The sequence below is a fragment of the Leopardus geoffroyi genome, chromosome D4, assembly GCF_018350155.1.
Source record: "Leopardus geoffroyi isolate Oge1 chromosome D4, O.geoffroyi_Oge1_pat1.0, whole genome shotgun sequence".
Classification (NCBI taxonomy): domain Eukaryota; kingdom Metazoa; phylum Chordata; class Mammalia; order Carnivora; family Felidae; genus Leopardus; species Leopardus geoffroyi.
The window spans coordinates 40750310-40770986 of NC_059342.1; the positions used below are offsets into that span (position 1 = coordinate 40750310).

The 20677-nt window shown below is 40.8% G+C and overlaps 1 protein-coding gene across 5 annotated transcripts in view; it reads left to right on the forward strand.

Moving 5' to 3' along the window:
- SNAPC3 (small nuclear RNA activating complex polypeptide 3) overlaps nt 1-20677 on the forward strand; it is a 45904-nt gene that overhangs the window by 16550 nt on the left and 8677 nt on the right. For 2 of the 5 annotated variants that reach the window (XR_006710393.1, XM_045469673.1), the window contains exons 3-6: nt 1087-1171; nt 5020-5124; nt 13899-14048; nt 20355-20437. Coding sequence is in view for 4 of the 5 variants with exons in the window: in XM_045469673.1 (XP_045325629.1) it covers nt 1087-1171; nt 5020-5124; nt 13899-14048; nt 20355-20437 (423 nt within the window). In the remaining variant the exon portion in view is untranslated. The remainder of the gene's footprint in view (nt 1-1086; nt 1172-5019; nt 5125-13898; nt 14049-20354; nt 20438-20677) is intronic. The other 3 variants (XM_045469674.1, XM_045469675.1, XM_045469676.1) reach the window with 3 other exon arrangements.

The window sequence follows — 20677 nt, forward strand, 5'->3', positions numbered from 1 at the left end:
AATAAATAAATGACCAAATAAATGGGAGAAAAGAGACCGGTCTTTCTCATAATGCCAGTGAATAAATGTAGAAGGAGGGAAATAGAGAATCACCACGAGGCATATTCCACAGTAATATATGTGCAGACAAATTTTTTTTTTTTTAACATTTATTTATTATTGAGAGAGAGAGAGAGAGAGAGACAGAGCATGAGCAGGGGAGAGGCAGAGAGAGCAGGAGACACAGAATCCAAAGCAGGCTCCAGGCTCCGAGCTGTCAGTACAGAGCCTGACACGGGGTTCAAACTCACAAACTGCAAGATCATGACCTGAGCTGAAGTCGGTCGCTAACCAACTGAGCCACCCAGGCGCCCCAGACAAAATCTCCTTTTGAATGCTAAAATTCCTGGGTGAAAGTTCTAGGAGAAACAAGATTTGCATGGTTTCAAAGGATCTCCCCCTAAATACTCAGCAACTACAAAGGAAAATAAAGTATCTTTTTAGCGTAGGAATCGGGCAGACAGGAACCTAACCAAGGGCAGCCTCACCAGTAACAAGACAAGTGAATATCGACACCATGAACTTCTTGGTGTGATACCATGAGGACATCATTCTTGTGGTATTCTTGCCCCAAATGTACAACCTTACTCTAATTGTGAGTAGACAGTAGTCAGTGCGAATTCAAGGATATTCTACAAAGTAACTGAGTGGCGCTCTTCAAAAGTGTCAAGATTATGAACGGCAAGGAAAACTGAGGAACTGCAGCCACCTGGAGGGAAAGGAGAAGCAAGAAATGCAGCGCAGTGTCCTACAGAGGATCCTAGCGGCGGAAAAAAGGCATCACGTTTAAAAATTTGTGAAATTCGAAAAAGACTTAACAGTTAATAATGCTGTATTAATATTAATTTTCTGATCTTGACAATTACTCTCTGATCATATAAGGCATTAACATAGGGAAACCTAGTGAGAGGTGTAGGGGACTCTGTACTAATTGGACAGCTTCTCTTTAAGTCTGACATTACTTCAAAATAAAAGTTGAGTATTGAAGATACCTTGGAAGACTCAGTAAAGAATATTGAAGTTTGATTTTTCTTGTGTCTCTGGCAGGGTTAGAAAGAGGCTTCTGGAACAGCGGGAAGAAACCATAACGATAGATCGGGTTTGCAGGCAAGAAACCTTTGCTTACGAGATGGTAAGAGTCTCCTCTTTTGCACCTTTTCCCATGAAACAATGAACTGTGTCATTAGGCGTAAGTGGTGTCTCTGCGGTGGCTTTCTATTGGATATGCTTAGTTGAAAACAAACCGGAGAAACCTCGTTGGGACTGGGAACTGGTAGGAGAAACAGACCCATACCTGGGTCTTTCAGATCTCTGCCTTTATTTTTGCTTTTAGCTTAGTCTTGCTCTGTGTGTTAGGCTTAACTTCATGCCTTTTCATCACCCTATTCCTGATACTTTTCTTCTGCTCCGGATTTTGATTTCACCACATTCTTCCTTAATCTACCAGCTCTTAATGTAAACCATCAGAAAAATTTAAGTTGTGGAGTAGTGAGGAATTAAATGTTAGTAGACATGATGGTTTTATTCAGTACATATTCTTGAGGACCTACTGTGTGTCAAATGCTGTGTTGGGCACATTATAGTACATAAGGGCATCTGTTTTCTCTCCCATGTATATTTTTATTGTAAAATTTGAGTAACATAAACCTTACTAATTTTTTTTAATTTTTTTTTTTTTTTTTTAACATTTATTTATTTTTGAGACAGAGAGAGAGCATGAACACGGGAGGGTCAGAGAGAGGGAGACACAGAATCTGAAACAGGCTCCAGGCTCTGAGCTGTCAGCACAGAGCCCGACGCGGGGCTTGAACTCACGGACCGTGAGATCATGACCTGAGCTGAAGTCGGCTGCTTACCCGACTGAGCCACCCGGGCACCCCTAAACCTTACTATTTTAACCATTTTCAAATGTTCAATTTAAGTGACATTAAATACATTCACTGTGTTGGGTATCTCTTACTATTTCTAGAACTTTTTCATCACCTCAAACAAATTCTATACTGAGCAAGGAACTCCCCATTTTCCTTTCCCCCAGCCCTGAACCTTTATTCTACTTTCTGTGTCTGTGAATTTGCCTATTCTAGATACCTCATATGAGTGGGATCATGCAATATTTGTCCTTTTGTGTTCAGCATATTTTACTTAGTATATTGATTCAAAGGTTTATCTGTGTGTTATAGGTATCAGGACTTCATTCTTTTTTTTTGACTGAATAGTATTCCATTGTATGGATATACCACTTTTTTTTAATCTGTTCATCCTTTTTTAAGTTTATTTATTTATTTTTGAGAGAGAGCACAAGTGTGCGTGAGCAGAGGAGGGGGAGAGAGGGAGAGGAAGAGGGAGAGAGAGAGAGAGAGAGAGAGAGAGAGAGAATCCCAAGCAGGCTTCTTGCCATCATCACAGAGCCCAAAGCAGGGCTTGATATCATGGGCCTCAAGCCCATGACCTGAGCTGAAATCAAGAGTCAGATGCTCAACCAACTGTCACGCAGGTGCCTCCATCTATTTATCTTTTGATGGACATTTGGCATATTTCCACTTCTTAGCTATTGTAATAATGCTGCTGTGAACATGAATATACAGGTATCTGTTTGAGTCCATTTTCATTTCTTTTCAGTACATATCTGGGAGTGGAATTGCTCAGTCATAAGGTAATTCTAGGCTTAACATTTTGAGGAACCACCAAAGTGTTTTCCAAAGGAGCCGCATTGTTTTACGTTCCCACCAGCAATGCACAAAGATTCTAGTTTCTCCACATCCTCTTTAGCATTTGTTATTTTCTGGGTGTTTTGTTTTGTTTTGTTGAGAGTAGCCATCCTAGTGGACCTAAAGTGGTATCTCATTATGGTTATGCATTTCCCAGGTGATAAGTGATGTTCAGCATCTTTTTATGTGCTTGTTGGCTCTCTATATATCTTCATTGGAGAATGTCTATTCAAGTCCTTCACTAGTTTTTTAATTGGGTTGTTTCTTTGTTGTTGAGTTGTAAGAGTTCTTTGCATATTCTGGATACTAGACCCTTACCATATGTGTGATTTTTAAAATATTTTCTCCCATTCTACAGGTTGTCTTTTCACTCTCTAGATAGTGCCCTCTGATACGCAAAAGTTTTAAAATTTGATTAAGTGTGGGCACCTGGGTGGCTCAGTCATTAAGCATCTGATTTCAGGTCATGATCTTGCTTGCGGTTCGTGAGTTCGAGTCCCACATCGGGTGAGCATGAACCCCGCTTCGGGTGGGCTCGAGCCCGCATCAGGTGAACACGAGTCCCACTTTGGGTGAGCCCTACTTCTCTCTCTCTCTCTCTCTCTCTCTCTCTTTCTCTTTAGCATTTCTATATGGCAAGTCTACTAGCAATGAACTCCTTCATCTTTCTTTTTTTGTTAATCTGAAAATGTCCTTAATTTTTCTTTCATTATTGAAGGATATTTGCCAGGTATAGAATTCTTGCTTAATGGTTTTTGTTTTCCTTCTTCTCTCTCTCTCTCTCTCTCTCATGTTTTAAAATATGTTGTCCTACTCCCTTATCTCCATGGTTTCTGTGAGAAAATACCTGCTAATCTTACTGAGGAACCTGATTTCCTTTAGTTGTTTGGGGTTTCTTTTAGCTTATTGAGTGCATTTAAAAGACTGTTGATTTAACATTTTTGACCAGTAATTTCAATATCTGGGCTTCCTCAAGGATGGTTTTTGTCAAATTCTTTTTTTTTCTTTGAATGTGACATATTTTCTTGTTTTGTGTATGTGTGTGCTTTATAAGTTTTTATGGTTACCTGGACATTCTGAGTGTAATTTTTTACTTGTTGAGGGTTGGAGCTATCTATGACTTTCCCAAACTTTTCTCAGTGTGTGTATTCCTTGTTGTGTGTGTTTATGGATATTTCTGTTTCATTACCTCTGTGGGCAGCCGGTGACCTGTTGAAGATTTCCTTAAATGTCTGCCTCCACAAATGGGGGTGGGGAAAGGCCCTGTCTCTAAATGTTCTAGTAGCCGCTGCTGTGGGAAGCCACTGCTGGCAGGAGGCTCAACACCAAGGCTAGTGTGGGCATCAGGCCATCACCAGACCAACCAAAACACCTAGTTTTGGGAGAACAGGGTCCCCACAGCTTGTCTTATGACATCAGCCATCTGTTCCAGGAACACAGGCCACTATTTCCACACCTGCAGTGGAGCTAAGGAATGGGGATGGGAGCTGGTTTGTACCCTGTGCTTACTTGTGAAAGATCAGTGGCTTGTTTTCTCATCAGACGCTTCCCTGGTGGATGTAACTGACCGATCACTTTTCAGAGTTCCAAAATAGTTAATTCCAGTCTCCCTCCACCTTATTGGTTGCTTTGGTGGAAGGACTGACCCCCAGAGCTGCCTACTATGCCATTTTTTTAACATCACTCCCTCTTATTTTTGTACTTCTTAACTAGTCCACCCTGGTGGCCTCTATCCTGTAGTTACCGCACACACATAATAGAGGGTGTAAGGTATTAAAGATGTGATAATGTTGTAAAAAGCAAGACGGTGTTGGTTTTAGAGCTAAATAGATGTGTATTTGCATCTTAACTTGCTGATTTACCATGATTAAATCTGAACCTCTGTGCATAATCTGTCAAATAAGCGTTCATTGTGATATGAGGGGGGGTATGTAAAAGTGTTAGCAACTGTAAATGCCAGTGTTGTACCAACATTCGTTGATAGCTCCTGTTTTATCATCAGTGGCTAAGCACTTAGTGCCAAACATTGTCAGATGCTTTATGTACACACTCCCAGCAATACTTGTATACATTGAGTATTTTCTGGTTTTTTACAGAAGAGGAAACTAAAGCCTAGAGAGATTTTTAACAATTTTCTTAAAGTAAAATTAAGAGTCAGATCAGGGCCGTCTGACTCAAGCTCTTGCTGATAGCTGTTGTTCCATACATACTGCCTCTTACCTAAGTCACAGTGTCTGATTTTTAAGGTCTCTTCCTCGTTTTTCTCCTTCAGGAGTCACATGCCATAGGAAAAAAGCCTGAAAACCCAGCAGACATGGTTGAAGAAGGGGAGCTTATCCTATCTGTGAATATCTTGTACCCCGTTATATTTCATAAGGTCAGTAGTCAAATCTTTTGAATTTTGCAGATAATATGGTTGACTTTTGTCAAAGGGTTTCATTATTTGAAGAGTCACAATCCTTAGGGCTCAAAATAAATGAAACATATGCTGCTTTATCTGACATCCTGCCTATATCCTTGGTTTCTTGTTTTAATAAGAATTATCATAAATAAGGTCAAATTTCAAATAATCTCTTAAGAGGATTACAGTTATAACGCGGGAATGTATACCTAATTGCTGCACTGGAAGCAACTGAAAGTATATGCAAATCTTTAGTGATTCTAATTATATGAATTATTGAGGGAGTTGTTTTTTTAGTTTTGTGTTTTCTTTTTTTTAATTTTTGTAGTATCAGAATACAGACATTTATTAGGTTTTAGTAGTAAGCACACGAGATGTATTTGTGTAGAAAGCTGTGAAGTTTTGACTTTTTTGTGACCATAGTAGGGAAGTGAGCCAAGGACACTGGTGGAATATGACCAGGGATCTTGGCTGAGGACAATGGTGTGAGTCTCCTTTCTGATTTCTGGAGTTTTGAGTTACCTCTTTTTAATTTTCTTGCTCTATTTATTGGTTTTTAAAATTACATCCAAGTTAGGTAGCATATAGTGCCTTAATGATTTCAGTAGTAGATTCCAGTAGATTCCAGTCCCTGTGTATAACACCCAGTGCTCATCCCAACAAGTGTGTTCCTTAATGCCCCTTGCCCATTTAGCCCACCCCCCCCCCACAACCCCTCCAGCAACCCTCAGTTTGTTCTCTAAGAGTCTCTTGTGTTTTGTCCCTTCCTTGTTTTTATATTATTTTTGCTTCCCTTCCCTTATATTCATCTGTTTTGTGTCTTAGATTCCATATATGAGTGAAGTCATATGATAATTGACTTTCTCTAATTTCGCTTAGCATAATACACTCTCATTCCATCCACCTTGTTGCAAATGGTGAGATTTCATTCTTTTTGATTTCTGAGTAATACTCCATTGTGTGTGTGTGTGTGTGTGTGTGTGTGTGTGTGTGTGTGTGTATCTTCTTTATCCATTCATCTGTCAATGGACATTTGGGCTCTTTCCTTACTTTGGCTATTGTCAATTGCGCTGCTATAAACATTAGGGTGCATGTGCCCTTTCGAAACAGCACACCTGTATCCTTTGGATAAATACCTAGTAGTGCCATTGCTGGGTCGTAGGGTAGTTCTGTTTTTAATTTTTTGAGGAACCTCCATCCTGTTTTCCAGAGTGGCTGCACCAGTTTGCATTCCCACCAACAATGCAAAAGAGATCCTCTTTCTCCACATCCTGGCCAACATCTGTTGTTGTCTGAGTTGTTGATGTTAGCCCTTCTGACAGGTGTGAGGTTGTATCTCATGGTGGTTTTCATTTGTATTTCCCTGATGATGAGTGATAAGCATTTTTTCATGTGTCTGTTAGCCATCTGGATGTCTTCTTCGGAAAAGTCTGTTCATGTCTTTTGCCCTATCTTCACAGGATTATTTGTTTTTGGGGTGTTGAGTTTGAGAAGTTCTCTATAGATTTTGAATACTGACCCTTTATCTGATAAGTCATTTGCAAATATCTTCTCTCATTCCATCGGTTGCCTTTTAGTTTTGCTGAATGTTTCCTTTGTCGTGCAGAAGATTTTTATCTTGATGAGGTCCCATTAGTTCATTTTTGCTTTTGTTTCCCTTGCCTCCAGAGATGTGTTGAGTAAGAATTTTCTGCGGGCTAAGTCAAAGAGATTTTTGCCTGTTTTCTCCTCTAGGATTTTGATGGCTTCTTGTCTTACGTTTAGGTCTTTCATGCATTTTGTAAGAAAGTGATTCAGGTGCATTCTTCTGCATGTCGCTGTCCAGTTTTCCCAGCACCATTTGCTGAAGAGACTGTCTTTATATTCCTTTGGATATTCTGTTCTGCTTTGTCAAACATTGTGGCCGTATGTTTGTGGCTCCATTTCAGGGTTTTCTATTCTGTTCCATTGATGTATATGTCTGTTTTTGTGCCAGTACCATTCTGTCTTGATGATTACAGCTTTGTAATACATCTTGAAGTCCGGAATTGTGATGCCTCCAGCTTTGGTTTTCATTTTCAGGATGGCTTTGGCTGTTTGGGGTCTTTTCTGGTTCCATACAGATTTTAGGATTGTTTGTTCTGGCTCTATGAAGAATGCTGCTGCTATTTTGATAGGGATTGCATTGACTATGTAGATTGCTTTGGGTAGTATCAACATTTTGACAGTATTTGTTCTTCCAACCCGTAGCATGGAATAATTTTCCATTTTTTTGTGTCTTCTTCAGTTTCTTTCATACACTTTCTGTAGTTTTTAGTGTATAAATTTTTCACCTCTTTGGTTAGGTGTATTTCTAGTTATTTTATGGTTTTTGGTGCAACAGTACATGGGATCGATTCCTTGATTATTTCTCTTTCTGCTACATCATTATTGGCAACCGATTTCTGTGCATTGATTTAATATCTTGCAACTTTGCTGAATTCATGGATCAGTTCTAGCAGTTTTTTTGGTGGAATCTTTTGGGTTTTCCATATAGAGTATCATGTCATCTGTGAAACGTGAAAGTGTGACTTCCTCCTTGCCAATTTAGGTGCCTTTAATTTCTTTTTGTTGTCTGATTGCTGAGGCTAGGACTTGCAATACTATGTTGAATACCAGTGGAGAGAGTGGACATCCCTGTCTTGTTCCTGACCTTAGGGGGGAAAGCTCTCAGTTTTTCCCCATTGAGGATGATATCAGTGGTCTTTCGTATATGGCTTTTATGATCTTGAGGTGTGATCCATCTACCCCTACCTTCTTGAGGGTTTTTATGAAGGATGTCGTGTTTTGTCAAATGCTTTCTCTGCATCTATTGAGAGGATCATGTGGCTCTCGTCCTTTCTTTTATTAATGTGAGGTACCACATTGACTTATTTGCAGATGTTGAACTAGCCCTGCATCCCAGGTGTAAATCCCACTTGATCATGGTGAATAATTCTTTTAATGTATGGTTGGATCCAGTTGGCTAGTATCTTGTTGAGAATTTTTACATCCATGTTCATCGGGGAAATTGGTCTGTAGTTCTCCTTTCTGGTGGGGTCTTTCTGGTTTTGGAATCAAGGTAATGCTGGCCTCATAGAATGGGTTTGGAAGTTTTCCTCCCATTTCTATATTTTAGAACAGCTTCAAAAGAATAGGGTTAACTCTTCATTAAATGTTTTGTAGAATTCCCCTGGAAAGCCATTTGGCCCTAGACTTGTTTTTTGGGGAGAATTTTGGTTACTAATTCAGTTTCTTTACTGTTTATGGGTTTGTTCAAATTTTCTATTTCTTCCTGTTTCAGTTTTGGTAGTGTATATGTTTCTAGGAATTTGTTGATTTCCTCCAGATTGCCCATTTTATTGGCATATAATTGTTCATAACATTCTCTTATTATTGTTTTTATTTCTGCTGTGTTGGTTGTGATCTCTCCTCTTTCATTCTTGATTTTATTTATTTGGGTCCTTTTTCTTTTTGATCAAACTGGCTAGTGGTTTATTAATTTTGTTAATTCTTTCAAAGAACTGTCTCCTGGTTTCATTGATCTGTTCTACTGTTTTTTCGGTTTCAATAGAATTGGTTTCTGTTCTAATCGTTATTATTTCCTGTCCTCTGCTGGTTTGGGGTCTTATTTGCTGTTCTTTTTCCAGCTGTTTAAGTTGTAAGGTTAGGTTGTGTATCTGAGACCTTTCTTCCTTCTTTAGGAGGTCCTGGATTGCTAATATACTTCCCTTTTATGACTGGCTTTACTGCATCCCACAAGTTTTGGGCTATGGTGTTACCCTTTTCATTGGCTTCCATGTACTTTTTAATTTCCTCTTTAACTTTTTGGTTAGCCCATTCATTCTTTAGTAGGATGTTCTTTAGTCTCCAAGTATTCATTGCCTTTCCAAATTTTTTCCCGTGGTTGATTTCGAGTTTCATAGCATTGTGGTCTGAACATATGCACAGTATGATCTTGATCATTTTGCACGTGTTGAGGGTTGATTTGTGTCCCAGTATGTGGTCTGTTCTGCAGAATGTTCCATGTGCATTGGAGCAGAATGTATATTCTGCTGCTTAGGATGAAATATTCTGAATATATCTGTTAAGTCCATTTGGTCCAGTGTGTCATTCAAAGCCATTGTTTCCTTGTTGATTTTCTGCTTAGATGATTTTCCATTGTTGTAAGTGGGGTGTTAAAGCCCCCTACCATTACGGTATTATCGATGAGTTTCTTTTTTTCCTTTTTTTAATGTTTATTTTTGAGAGAGAGAGAGAGAGAGAGACAAAGCTCAAGCGGGGGAGGGGCAGAAAGAGAAAGAGACACGGAATCTGAAGCAGGTTCCAGGCTTTGAGCTGTCATCATAGAGCCTGATGTGGGGCTCGAACTCACAAACCATGAGATCATGACCTGAGCCAAAGTTGGATGTTTAACTGACTGCACTACCCAGGCACCCCTGAGTGAGTTTCTTTATGTTTGTGATTAATTGATTTATATATTTGGGTGTTTCACATTGGGGGCATAAATGTTTACAATTATTAGTTCTTCTTGGTGGGTAGACTCCTTAATTATGATACAGTATCCTTCATCTCTTGTTACATTCTTTATTTTAAAATCTAGATTGTCTCATATAAGTGTGGCTACTCCCACTTTCTTTTGGTGACCATTAGCATGATAGATGGTTCTTCAACCCCTTACTTTCAATCTGAAGGTGTTGTTAGGTCTAAAGTGAGTCTCTTGTTAACAGCACGTAGATGGATTTTGTTTCCTTATCCATTCTGTTACCCTGTGCCGTTTGATTGGAGTGTTTAGTCCATTGACATTTAGATTGAATATTGAAAAATCTGAATTTATTGCCATTGTGTTGCCTGTAGAGTTGGAGTTTCTGGTGGTGTTCTCTGGTCCTTTCTAGTCTTTGTTGCTTTTGGTCTTTTTTGTTATTTCTTTTCTCCCCTCAGAGAGTCCCCCTTAGAATTCCTTGCAGGGCTGGGTTAGTGGTCACAAACTCCTTAACTTTTTGTTTGTCTGGGAAACTCTTTTATCTCTCCTTCTATTTTGAATGACTGGCTTGCTGGATAAAGAATTCTTGACTGCATATTTTTCTGATTCAGCACATTGAATATATCCTTTCACTCTTTTCTGGCCTGCCAAGATTCTGTGGATAGGTCTGCTGTGAACCTGATCTGTCGTCCCTTGTAGGTGAAGGACTTTTTTTCCCTTGCTGCTTTCATAATTCTTTCCTTATCTGTGTATTTTGTGAATTTGACTATGATATGCCTTGTTGATGGTCAGTTTTTGTTGAATCTAATGGAAGTTCTCTGTTCCCAGGTTAGGAAAGTTTTCTGCTATGATTTGCTCACCTAAACCTCCTATCCCTTTTTTTCTTTCTTCATCTTCTGGGACTCCTATGATTCCAATGTTACTCCTTTTTAGTGAGTCACTGAGTTCTCTAATTCTTATCTTGTGCTCTTTAACCTTAGTTTTCCTTTTTTTTTTCTTCTTCATTATTAGCTGTAATTCTTCTCATTGGCTGATTTGCTGCTGTGCTTCATTCATCCCTGCCGCTGTGGTATCCATTCAAGATCACATCTCAATTATAGCGTTTTTAATTTCACTCTGACTAGATTTTACTTCTTTTATCTCTGTAGAAAGGAATTGTTTTTTTCAACCTCAGCTGGTATTCTCATCATGATTCTAAATTCTAGTTCAGACTCTTGCTTATATCTGTGTTGAGTAAGTCTCTGGCTGTCTTTCCTTCCTGTTCTTTCTTTTGGGGTGAGTTCCTTCATTTTGTCATTTTGGAGGAAGAAAAAGTTAATAAAATAAAAATATTAAAAACAACACAAAAAATCAAATAAAGGAAGCTAGATCCTAGGTATGTTTTCATCTGCTTGCTGAAAGAAGCTTGAGTGAATAGAGAAAAAAGGGAAATAAGAGAAACGAAAAAGTGAGAAAATGTTTCAAAATTAAAAATAAATAAAATAGAATAAAATGAATTGAAGGTAAAGTAGAATAGAAAAGTAAATTAAAAAATAAATATAGTAGAAAAAAATTTTAATTTCACATAAAAATGGAAAATAAAAAACTTTTTCTGTATCCCAGAATAAGAAGACAAAAAAGAAATTACAAATACCAAACCAATACAACAAAAAAACACAAATAGATGGACCAATGAACAGAATGAAATTACATCTAGTTTCCCTTAGAGGTCAAACTATGAACCACTTTATAATCCATACACTAAGCAGGAGGAGAGTCCTGTGGTTGTCCTTTTGGGCTTGGTTGGTGCAGTTGGACGGGGCTTGGTTAACGGCTCCGTTCTCCATTAGGGGTTGCTGCTTAGCTTGCTGGGGTGGATCGTTGTGGCACATACACAAATGTATGTGCTTGCGCGGGAGAGGTGAAATGGAATGCCCAGCTTCCCAGTTTCTGACTCAGGAACTCTGTGCTCTCACCAACTGGCAGTTAAGCACCCCTCCTTTGTCTCCAGCCTCTGTCCACTCCCTGCTTCTACACTATCTGTGTCCAAGCTGTCAGCCTTGCAGGCGGCACCTCCCTCCCAAATTTTATCTCCAATAAGGCTGTTTCCAAACCCCTCCCTCTGAGAGCCCTGTGGCTTGGACCGGCAGGTTACTCCGGTCCTCTCCCGACCCTCTAGAGGAGGATCTCATGGAACAGTGGCCAGGTGCTGGCCCACCCCTCAGGAACATTCACACAAGCACGCTGCTGCAGATGCCCAGAGACTGTGGCCAGGTGCCAGCCCGCCCCAGAAAAATTTCTCACGATTGTATAGCAGCAGCATTTCAGGGATTACGGTAAATCACAACACATCACCAGCACCAGGTTTCACCACACCCTGGCGTCTTTGTTCCAGTGTCAGCAGTTATGCTCTCTGGGGTCCCCTGGGACCTTTGCCTGTGGGGAGGCCGGAGACCTCTGCCAAATGCCCTCCTAGCAGGGGAACTGCTCCTGCCTGTGTGGCCTAAGGACCCCTCTGACTTTTCTGCCTGCTCCTGAGGATTCACCCTTCCCACCAGAGCATCACCAAGTAATGGGCTGTGAGATTTCTGATGCTGTCCTCCCTTGTTTGTGAGTCCTGATGGAATTGAAACCGTCTCCTTTCTCCTCTCTCCCTTTCTTGTTAAGTCATTTGTGGGTGTTGCCACTCTTTCTCTCTCTCCAGCTACTTTCTGGGAGAGTGTATTTCCTGGACTCTTTCCCCTTTCTCTGTTCTCCACAAATATAGCTCCCTGCCCTCTGTGGCTTCTCTCTGCCCCACTTCACGTCTCTATGCTGTGTACCTGCCGAGTTCTGTGGCTCAAGTTATGCGGATTGTTGTGTTAATCCTCAGATCAGTTTTCTAGGTGTGCAAAATGGTTTGGTGCTGATCTAGCTGCATTTGAGGGATGAGAGAAGCAGAGAACTTCCATGCTGCTCTGCCACCTTGACCTCTCCCCTCAGAGTGTGTGTATTCTGGATTCCCAAAATAGATGGTCATACACTTTGATAAGGTTTGCTTGCGATATTACTATACATGAGTTGTACTTTTGAATGAATAGTTACTAATGAAGCATCTGGGATATAGTTAGTACTAATTACCTTGTTTGATTAGGTTCTGAAGTTACCAATCAAACCAAACCAATAAGCCTGAACCTCTGGGGTCTGTAACATGAGAGTATAAAGATTGCTTGACTTCAGTGAGGTAACTTCCAGGATATTTTAAAACACAGTGCTGCTAGATGAAGTTATATGCCAGAGGTTCTTCTTGCTAATGTCATTTTAATAGCCTTTTGATTATAACTTTACCTTAAACTAAAAAAGTTCATTGCCAAGTGTCTTAGTCCCTTTTGGCTCCTTTAACAAAATATCACTTACTGAGTGGCTTATAAAGAACAACTTATCTATCACAGTTCTGGGGCCAGCATGGTCAGGTGAGAGCCCTCATCCAGGTCTCAAACTTCTCATGTGGCGGAAGGGGCTCGGAAGCTCTGTGGGATCTTTTATAAGAGCACTAATTCCATTCATGAGGGCTTAACCTTCATGACCTGATCACTCCCCAAAGACCTAGCCTCCTAACACTATCCCTTGGGCGTTAGGATTCCAGTGCCTGAATTGGGGGCGGACACAAACATTCAGACCATTCACCAGGTGTCTCAATCATGCCCTTGCGATTTTAACTTACGGACGTGACTGAGTGACCACACTGGAGGCCAATGCCATTGAAAGAAGACTTTTATTACTTACATTTCTTGAGAGGAGCGAGTATGCCAGGATGCAGAGCCACAGGGGGAAGCACCAGTGAATTCAGGAGGCAGAAGGAGTGAGGAGAAGCCAGAGGTGACAGCCTTTATTAAGGTTTCCATGGGAAAGGCTGGGCAGGGCAGGGCAAACAGTTTGGGATTAGCCAGTTTGGATAATTCTGGTGGGCTCTGGGGTGCAGGGGCTATCCCTAGTTGTCCGCTCCCTGACCTTACATTGATTTAGGATAGGAAATACTGGCTTGGTGTGTGAGGGTTAAGCCAAGGAGGTGGTTTCAGAGAACAGGGTGTGAATCACAGGGGAGAGGTAAACAATTGTGGCCATTAGTTGGGACCTGTGATTAATGGTTCCAAATAGGCCAGTACAGAAACCGAGAGAACACAGAACACTAAGTTATGAGGGTAACTTTAAGAAAACCAGTAACTTCATTGAGATCTGGTCAGGACAGGATTTATTGTTTAATTGCTTTGTCTCTAAGTGGACACTTACTTATCTACCATTTGACTTTTAGCACAAAGAACACAAACCATACCAGACAATGCTGGTATTGGGCAGTCAAAAGCTCACGGAACTGAGGGATTCAATTTGTTGTGTCAGTGACCTCCAGATTGGTGGCGAATTCAGCAACACTCCTGATCAAGCTCCTGAGCACATAAGCAAAGTAAGATGGTTTTTGTTGTTGTTTTAACCCTCATAAAATAAGAAGAAATCATCATCATCATCATCATCATCTAAGTAAGTAGTGATATTACAAGCCTGCTAGTAGATCTTCCAGTAAATGCTTTCTTCTTCTCTGCCATTCCATCAAGCCTATCTCTTCCCTTCTTTATCTTCAATGAAACTATGCTCAATTTTGATTTCTTTATCTCCCCTTCAGTTCCCCTTTAACTATTCGGTATACACCCTTCCTTTTAAGGCTGTAGGGACCACCTGTTGTCTAACCTCTTCTCAATGTTCATACAACTTTTCCTCACTGTGCCGGTTGAATTCACTGTTCACTGTTATCTCTTTCAAACTCTGAATTTCAGTCTGTCATAACTGCCCCCCAACACCTGAGAGCCCCATCGTCCATAGAAGTTTCTGTCAGTCCAAGCACCGGCACCAAGCAGGGATATAGATACTAACTGATGTTGGTCTTTGTTGGTGTTTCCTACGGAGGTGCTCTCAAAAGGACAGAGAAACTCTACATAACCCATTGGGTAAGGATGGAAAGGGTCAAAGTGGTAGACCAGCCACCCACAAAGTTTCAGAAGGGATTGTTTGGCCAGTAAAGTAGTAGGTCCTTGTGAATTCCATTGGCGGGCAGACTTGAACTCCTTCCGTTACTTGGTACAGCTCTGGTAGAAGCCCTCAGGTTTACTGGCCCCCTTGAAAGGGGCAGCATCTCCTGTAGGTCAGAAAAAGATATTTGGGTCAACTAAAACGGACATGGAGTTTGGACACGAACCACCATAATCACTATTTTTGCTGGTTCCTGTGCCACCAGCCAGATAAATGTTGTTATAACCCAGGTTTCATCTTGGTTCTTGTAAATTCTCCTGGTCTTTCCCAGTTTTCATGGTTTTAAGTGGACTCTAACCTTTGTTAGTGTCTCTCTCTTCTAGCCATGTTCTCTCCTGATTTCCAAATCATTTCTTTTCTTTTTCTTTTTCTTTTCTTTTATCATTTCACTTCATTTGATTTCATCTCATACCATTATTTTAATTGCCTCCTGGACATTTCCACTTAGCCTCACTGCTGCTTGGCATTGTATTGCATTTCTGTAGCGACTCACTCTACCGCCTTTTAGGAGAATTGTTTCTTTCATTCTGAAACTGCTGGCATCTTTTCCTCATGACTTACCGTCAGCTGAAACCCTTGCTGTTTGTCTCACTGAGAAAATAAAGTTACCAGAAAGGCATTTTCCATCACCCCTCACCTGCATTTACCCCTCTACCCGTCTGCCCGTGAGCCCTGCCTTCCCACCTGTGACGGTGGCTGGACTAAGCCTGCCGCTCCCTGGACTGGGATTCCATGTCCTCCTGCTGCTTGCCCTCACGCCATGGTTGTGCCATCCTGGCATCTCCCCCATCGTTACAAGTGTGCCTTCGGATCTCCCACCTAAACCCTTTTCTTGACCGTGCAGCTCCCTCTAGCCACCACCTCATCTTTCTACTTCCTTCTCAGCACACTGACTCATAGCAGGTAGTAATAACGAGTTAATAATCGTACCTAAATTCATTGTTTTCTCTTTTTCTGCCACCCCTTTGGCTTGCACTCACTTTTGTTCCCTACCAGTCCTCAAAAATCACTTTCACTGATGTCACCGGAGACTTCGTTCTCACCTTTTTTGACAGCTCATCGACATAAGACACAACCAAATAGTCCTTCTTCCTTGCCACATTTTCTTTACTTAGGTTTTAGGATATTATATGCATTTGATTTTCCTTCTTTCTTTCTTTTTTAATATTTATTTGTTTATGAGAGAGAGTGCGCAAGCATGGGAGGGGCAAAGAGCGGGGGACAGAGGATCCGAAGTAGGCTCTCCGCTGACAGGGGACAGCCAGCTGCAGGGCTTGAACTTCTGAATGGTGAGATCATGACCGGAGCTGAAGTCGGACATTCAACCGACCGATGCACCCAGGTGCCCCCAGACTCACTTACTACATAAAATTTTTCCTGACCGTCCCTCTCTTGGCCACTCCGGCACCATTTCTTTTGGCCGTTATGGTGCCTAGAATTATAGGCTGATGCTGTTTGATTTCTCTCTGCCCCACAAGGCTCCTGTGTCCCGGTCTTTTCAGTGATTGGCAAGGGGACCAGCATCGTGACTCACACGCAGATTTCACTTAAGTTTAGTCACGTTGAAAATGGTTTTAAGATCATTGGTTTCTTCACATTTGACATCTTGGTGCTCTTGGAAATAAACATTAAAGAGAAACAGGTTGAGGAGCGCCTGGGTGGCGCAGTCGGTTAAGCGTCTGGCTTCAGCCAGGTCACGATCTCGCGGTCCGTGAGTTCGAGCCCCGCGTCAGGCTCTGGGCTGATGGCTCAGAGCCTGGAGCCTGTTTCCGATTCTGTGTCTCCCTCTCTCTCTGCCCCTCCCCCGTTCATGCTCTGTCTCTCTCTGTCCCAAAAATAAATAAACGTTGAAAAAAAAAATTAAAAAAAAAAAAAAAAAAGAGAAACAGGTTGAAGTTCCAGGCTGTGTGCAGAGCAGAAGTCTCTTGTAGGGTTTTCTCAACCCTACCAAAAAAGCCCCAAAAAACAGAACCAAAAAATATCCAAAAACAGGTGGAACTGTAGTTTGTAAGTTTACTTTAATAAGCAAAATCTGAATTCATTCTCCTGGCAACTGTGTCGTCAGTGCTCAAAGGAACTCGAGTCCAATGTGCGAATTGGTTTTAGCTCCAGGAACCCTGGAGAGTGTTTTTAACCAGCCTTGGCTCGTTTGTCGTGTTTGTCCATCAGTGCTGATGTCTTCCCAGCTCTTTCCAAGTGGGGGGGCCCGCTGACCCATAGTCCTCTTTTAAATATTTTCCAGCTATGCTTTGGAAAGTGACCTCAAAAATAAGTGAAATTTTGCAGATACTATCATTTGGCCCGTGGAAAGATTTTTAGGTCACCAGTTGGCATTTATGTTTTATGGTTTGGGATTTTTTTAAGTTTTGCTTTGGAATTTTTTTTTTCTATTTATGTGAGTCCTCTTTCTTCTTTCTTTTTTCTTTTTCTTTCTTTTTTTTTTTTTTTGATGTTTATTATTTTTGAGAGAGAGAGAGACAGCAAGCAGGGAAGAGTCAGAGAGAGAGGGAGACAGAATCAAAAGCAGGCTCCAGGCTCCGAACTGTTAGCGCAGAGCCCGATGTGGGGCTCGAAGTCACAGACCACAAGATCACGACCTGAGCTATAGTCGGCTGCCCAACCGACTGAGCCACCCAGGCGCCCCGAGTTCTCTTTTTTCTTGAGTAGTCTGGTGCCTTGGAAAGTTTTGAACATGCTCACAGGAAATGTTACGATGAGTCCTAATGTACCCATTACCCACCCTCACCAGTTCTCAACATTTTGTCAGATTATTTTCTCTGTTCACCTCATGCCATTGTCCCACCTGACAACATTGAAAATTGGTCCTTCAGTTATAATGCTCTTTTTGACAGCTATTTGGCTTGTATTCCACTGGTGATTGTAGAAGAAAAAATCAGTGAGTGGCAGTTCTTGTAGTTGAGGAAAGGAGAATCTTTATTCCAACCAATAAGCAAGAATTTTGAACATTATCTTAGGTGGCTTAGTATGTGAGAAGTCTGGGAGAATTGGGCCAGGATATTTAAATCTCTTTTAAAAGCATATGTCTAAAGCGTAGTATGTTTTGCTATAACATTTGTTTTTGGACTATAGTAGTTAAAGAATGGAGTGCATTTTAAAAATGTATGTGTGAGATTAGTGCCAGTATTTTCTACTCAAGTGGTTTGTTTGTTTGTTTGTTTGTTTGTTTTAGTGTTTATTTTTGAGAGACCGAGCACAAGCAGGGGAGGGGCAGAGAGAGAGGGAGACACAGAATCCGAAGCAGGCTCCACGCTCTGAGCTGTCAGCACAGAGCCTGATGCGATTCGGGACTCGAATTCACAAACCACAAGATATGACCTGAGCCGATGTCAGACGCTTCACCGACTGAGTCACCCAGGCACCCCAAGTGTTTTTTGTTTTTGTTTTTTTTTTCTTTAATGGTCCTTCACATTTTAATCTCTGGTCTATTGATTTTTTTTTTTTTTTCCATTGCTCAGATTAGTTCTTTTTTTTCTTTTTGTTGGTAATCTCTTAAAGGTCTTGCGTAGAGGAAGTTTAAGAAAATACTTTGCACACCTGTTTCTCTGTTATGTATTGTAAATAAAGCCCTGTTCTAGGACACAGAGTAACAAATCTAAGTCGCAACAATTTCCTTACCCATAGTTCTTCCGCACCTTCCTCCCGTTACCATTTCTCTGACAGCAGATCCTAGGATTATTTCTGAAATTCTAATATAGCTGATTTGAATGTTAGCAAGAGAACAAGTGACTAATGGATGCCTAGAAGGATATATAAATGACTTTGTTCTGAAGATACTAGTTGTCGACAGTGACGTTGTTTCTAAAATGGAAACGGTAACAGTAGACTCTTAGGCTACATTAGAAGATAACAGAAGTAACTTCTTACACTAGCTTTTCCTTGTTGGTTGGTGATCCTCCCTCCCCAAAGTTGGTCAGCTAAATTAACTGGCAAAATAGGGAGACTTGTTTAGTGAGGATCTCTGGTTACCACTGAAAATGAAAATTACCTGGTAATGAGATTGCTAACATCTATTCTATTTGTATGCTGGGACAAGGAAAGGTTATTAATGGATGGATTAATTTAGAATTTAGATGGAAAACATTTTTGGTCTTGTAGAGTTGCCCTTCTGAAAGATCATAATGGTGCCAACCACAAGCCTTGAGTTGCCTAAATTACCTAAAATGAAGTTCTGTAGAGGCGTTTTGTAATGAAAAAAGTAAACTTTTGTGTTTGTTCCCCAAATAAGGCAGTATTCTTTCAGACCCTTTATTTGGGACCCTAGCTTACCTCTTTGAGTGTTCAGAAGCATATTTAGTGGCAGTTTATATGTTAACAGCAGCTACATATGGCACTCTAGTCCATATTATCCTTTTATCTCTACAAGCACCTGGGAAGGAGGTACTGGTTTTACTCACATGTTACATGAGGAAACAGAGGGTCAGGGACACTTAGTGAGGGTCCCAGGAGAAACAGCACAGCCAGTCTTGTCAGGGTGTCTTATGCTGTTACCAGATAATTTATAAATAGGGGAGTGAAGAAAGAAAAATAGAAGCTTCAGGGGCGCCCGGGTGGCTCATCGGTTAAGGTCTGACTTTAACTCAGGTCACGATCTCCCGGTTCGTGGGTTCAAGCCCCACGTCCCGCTCTCTGCCGTCAGCACACAGCCCACCCCGGATCCTCCGTCTCCCTGTGTCTCTGCCCCTGCCCCGCTTGTGCTCGCTCTCAAAAATAAACACACATCAAGAAAAAGAAAAGAAAAATAGAAGCTCCCAAGGAGGAGATAAATTTGGCTTTCTTTAGAGTAAGATTTAATACCCGAAACTTACATGTTTTTATAGTTCATAAACTGTTCTGGAGTCCTGGAAGATAGCATGGCAGATGTGGTCATTATAGGTGAGGAAACTTCAGTCTGAAGAGTATGTATAAACTGAGAAAAAGAACCCCCCTCCCCCAGGGGTCTGATGTATTCTAAGGACATTGTGAAGAGCGAGTCTAACATATGAATCTCCTGGGGAGCTTGGGAAAACAGTGGTGCCCGGGTGAGTCTCATTTAACAGCTCTGAGGGGAGACTTGGACTCTGGTGTTTCTGTGACTCTGTTACGCAGCAAGAGACACCCGTCTGGAAAGTTGCTGGACGGAAGGTTAAGAAACCTCAGGGTTCAGACCAGCTGTGTGACTACAGCGGTACTTTGGGGCAAGATTGCTTGGGTAAGAATAGATACTCAAATTCTGCCTAAGAATTACTGAAAATTTGAAGGGAGAATTTTTATAAAAGAATGCTGAAAATATTAAAAAATAACAGAAAAACATAACTCTCTGATTGATCACTGTTATCATAGCTGGGGAAATACCCAAAACATGACTTCAGTTTTTAATAATTCTAGAATCCGAAATAAATCCCTGCTGTGTATGCATATAATAATATTGAAGTTTATTTCTAACTGGGTTCCTTTCATAAATCTCATGGTATCTTTACACTTTGATCCCTGGTAAGTAGCATAATACTTGTCACATAGGAGATTCTCATTAAATATTAAACTAATGAGCTAAGCATATTTTGTTCAGTTGCCTAAAGTTACTGTAAAGCACATTAATAGGTGTGATTTTATGACATACGTTTTGAATTGTAGCGATTCATAATTGTTAATATTGGACTTTCTTTTAATACCATCTCCTTTCTTATAGGACCTGTACAAATCAGCCTTCTTTTATTTTGAAGGAACATTTTATAATGATAAGAGATACCCTGAGTGCAGAGATTTGAGCAGGTATCGTCTTCAAAAAGCTTCTTTCTTTCCTGTTTCTAGTTCTCAAAATGGTGAGAGCTCCACAAACTGGTCTGGTAGGGACCTTTGCCGAGGAATTGTTTCATTAGACTGTTTTGTTTGTTTTGGGGTCAAAATTATCTCCGTTTCTTTTGCTTGTTTGTTTTTGAGGGAGAGAATTAGCGTGCACGCAAGCAGGAGAAGGGCAGAGAAAAAGAGACTCTTTTTTTTTTTTTTTTTTAA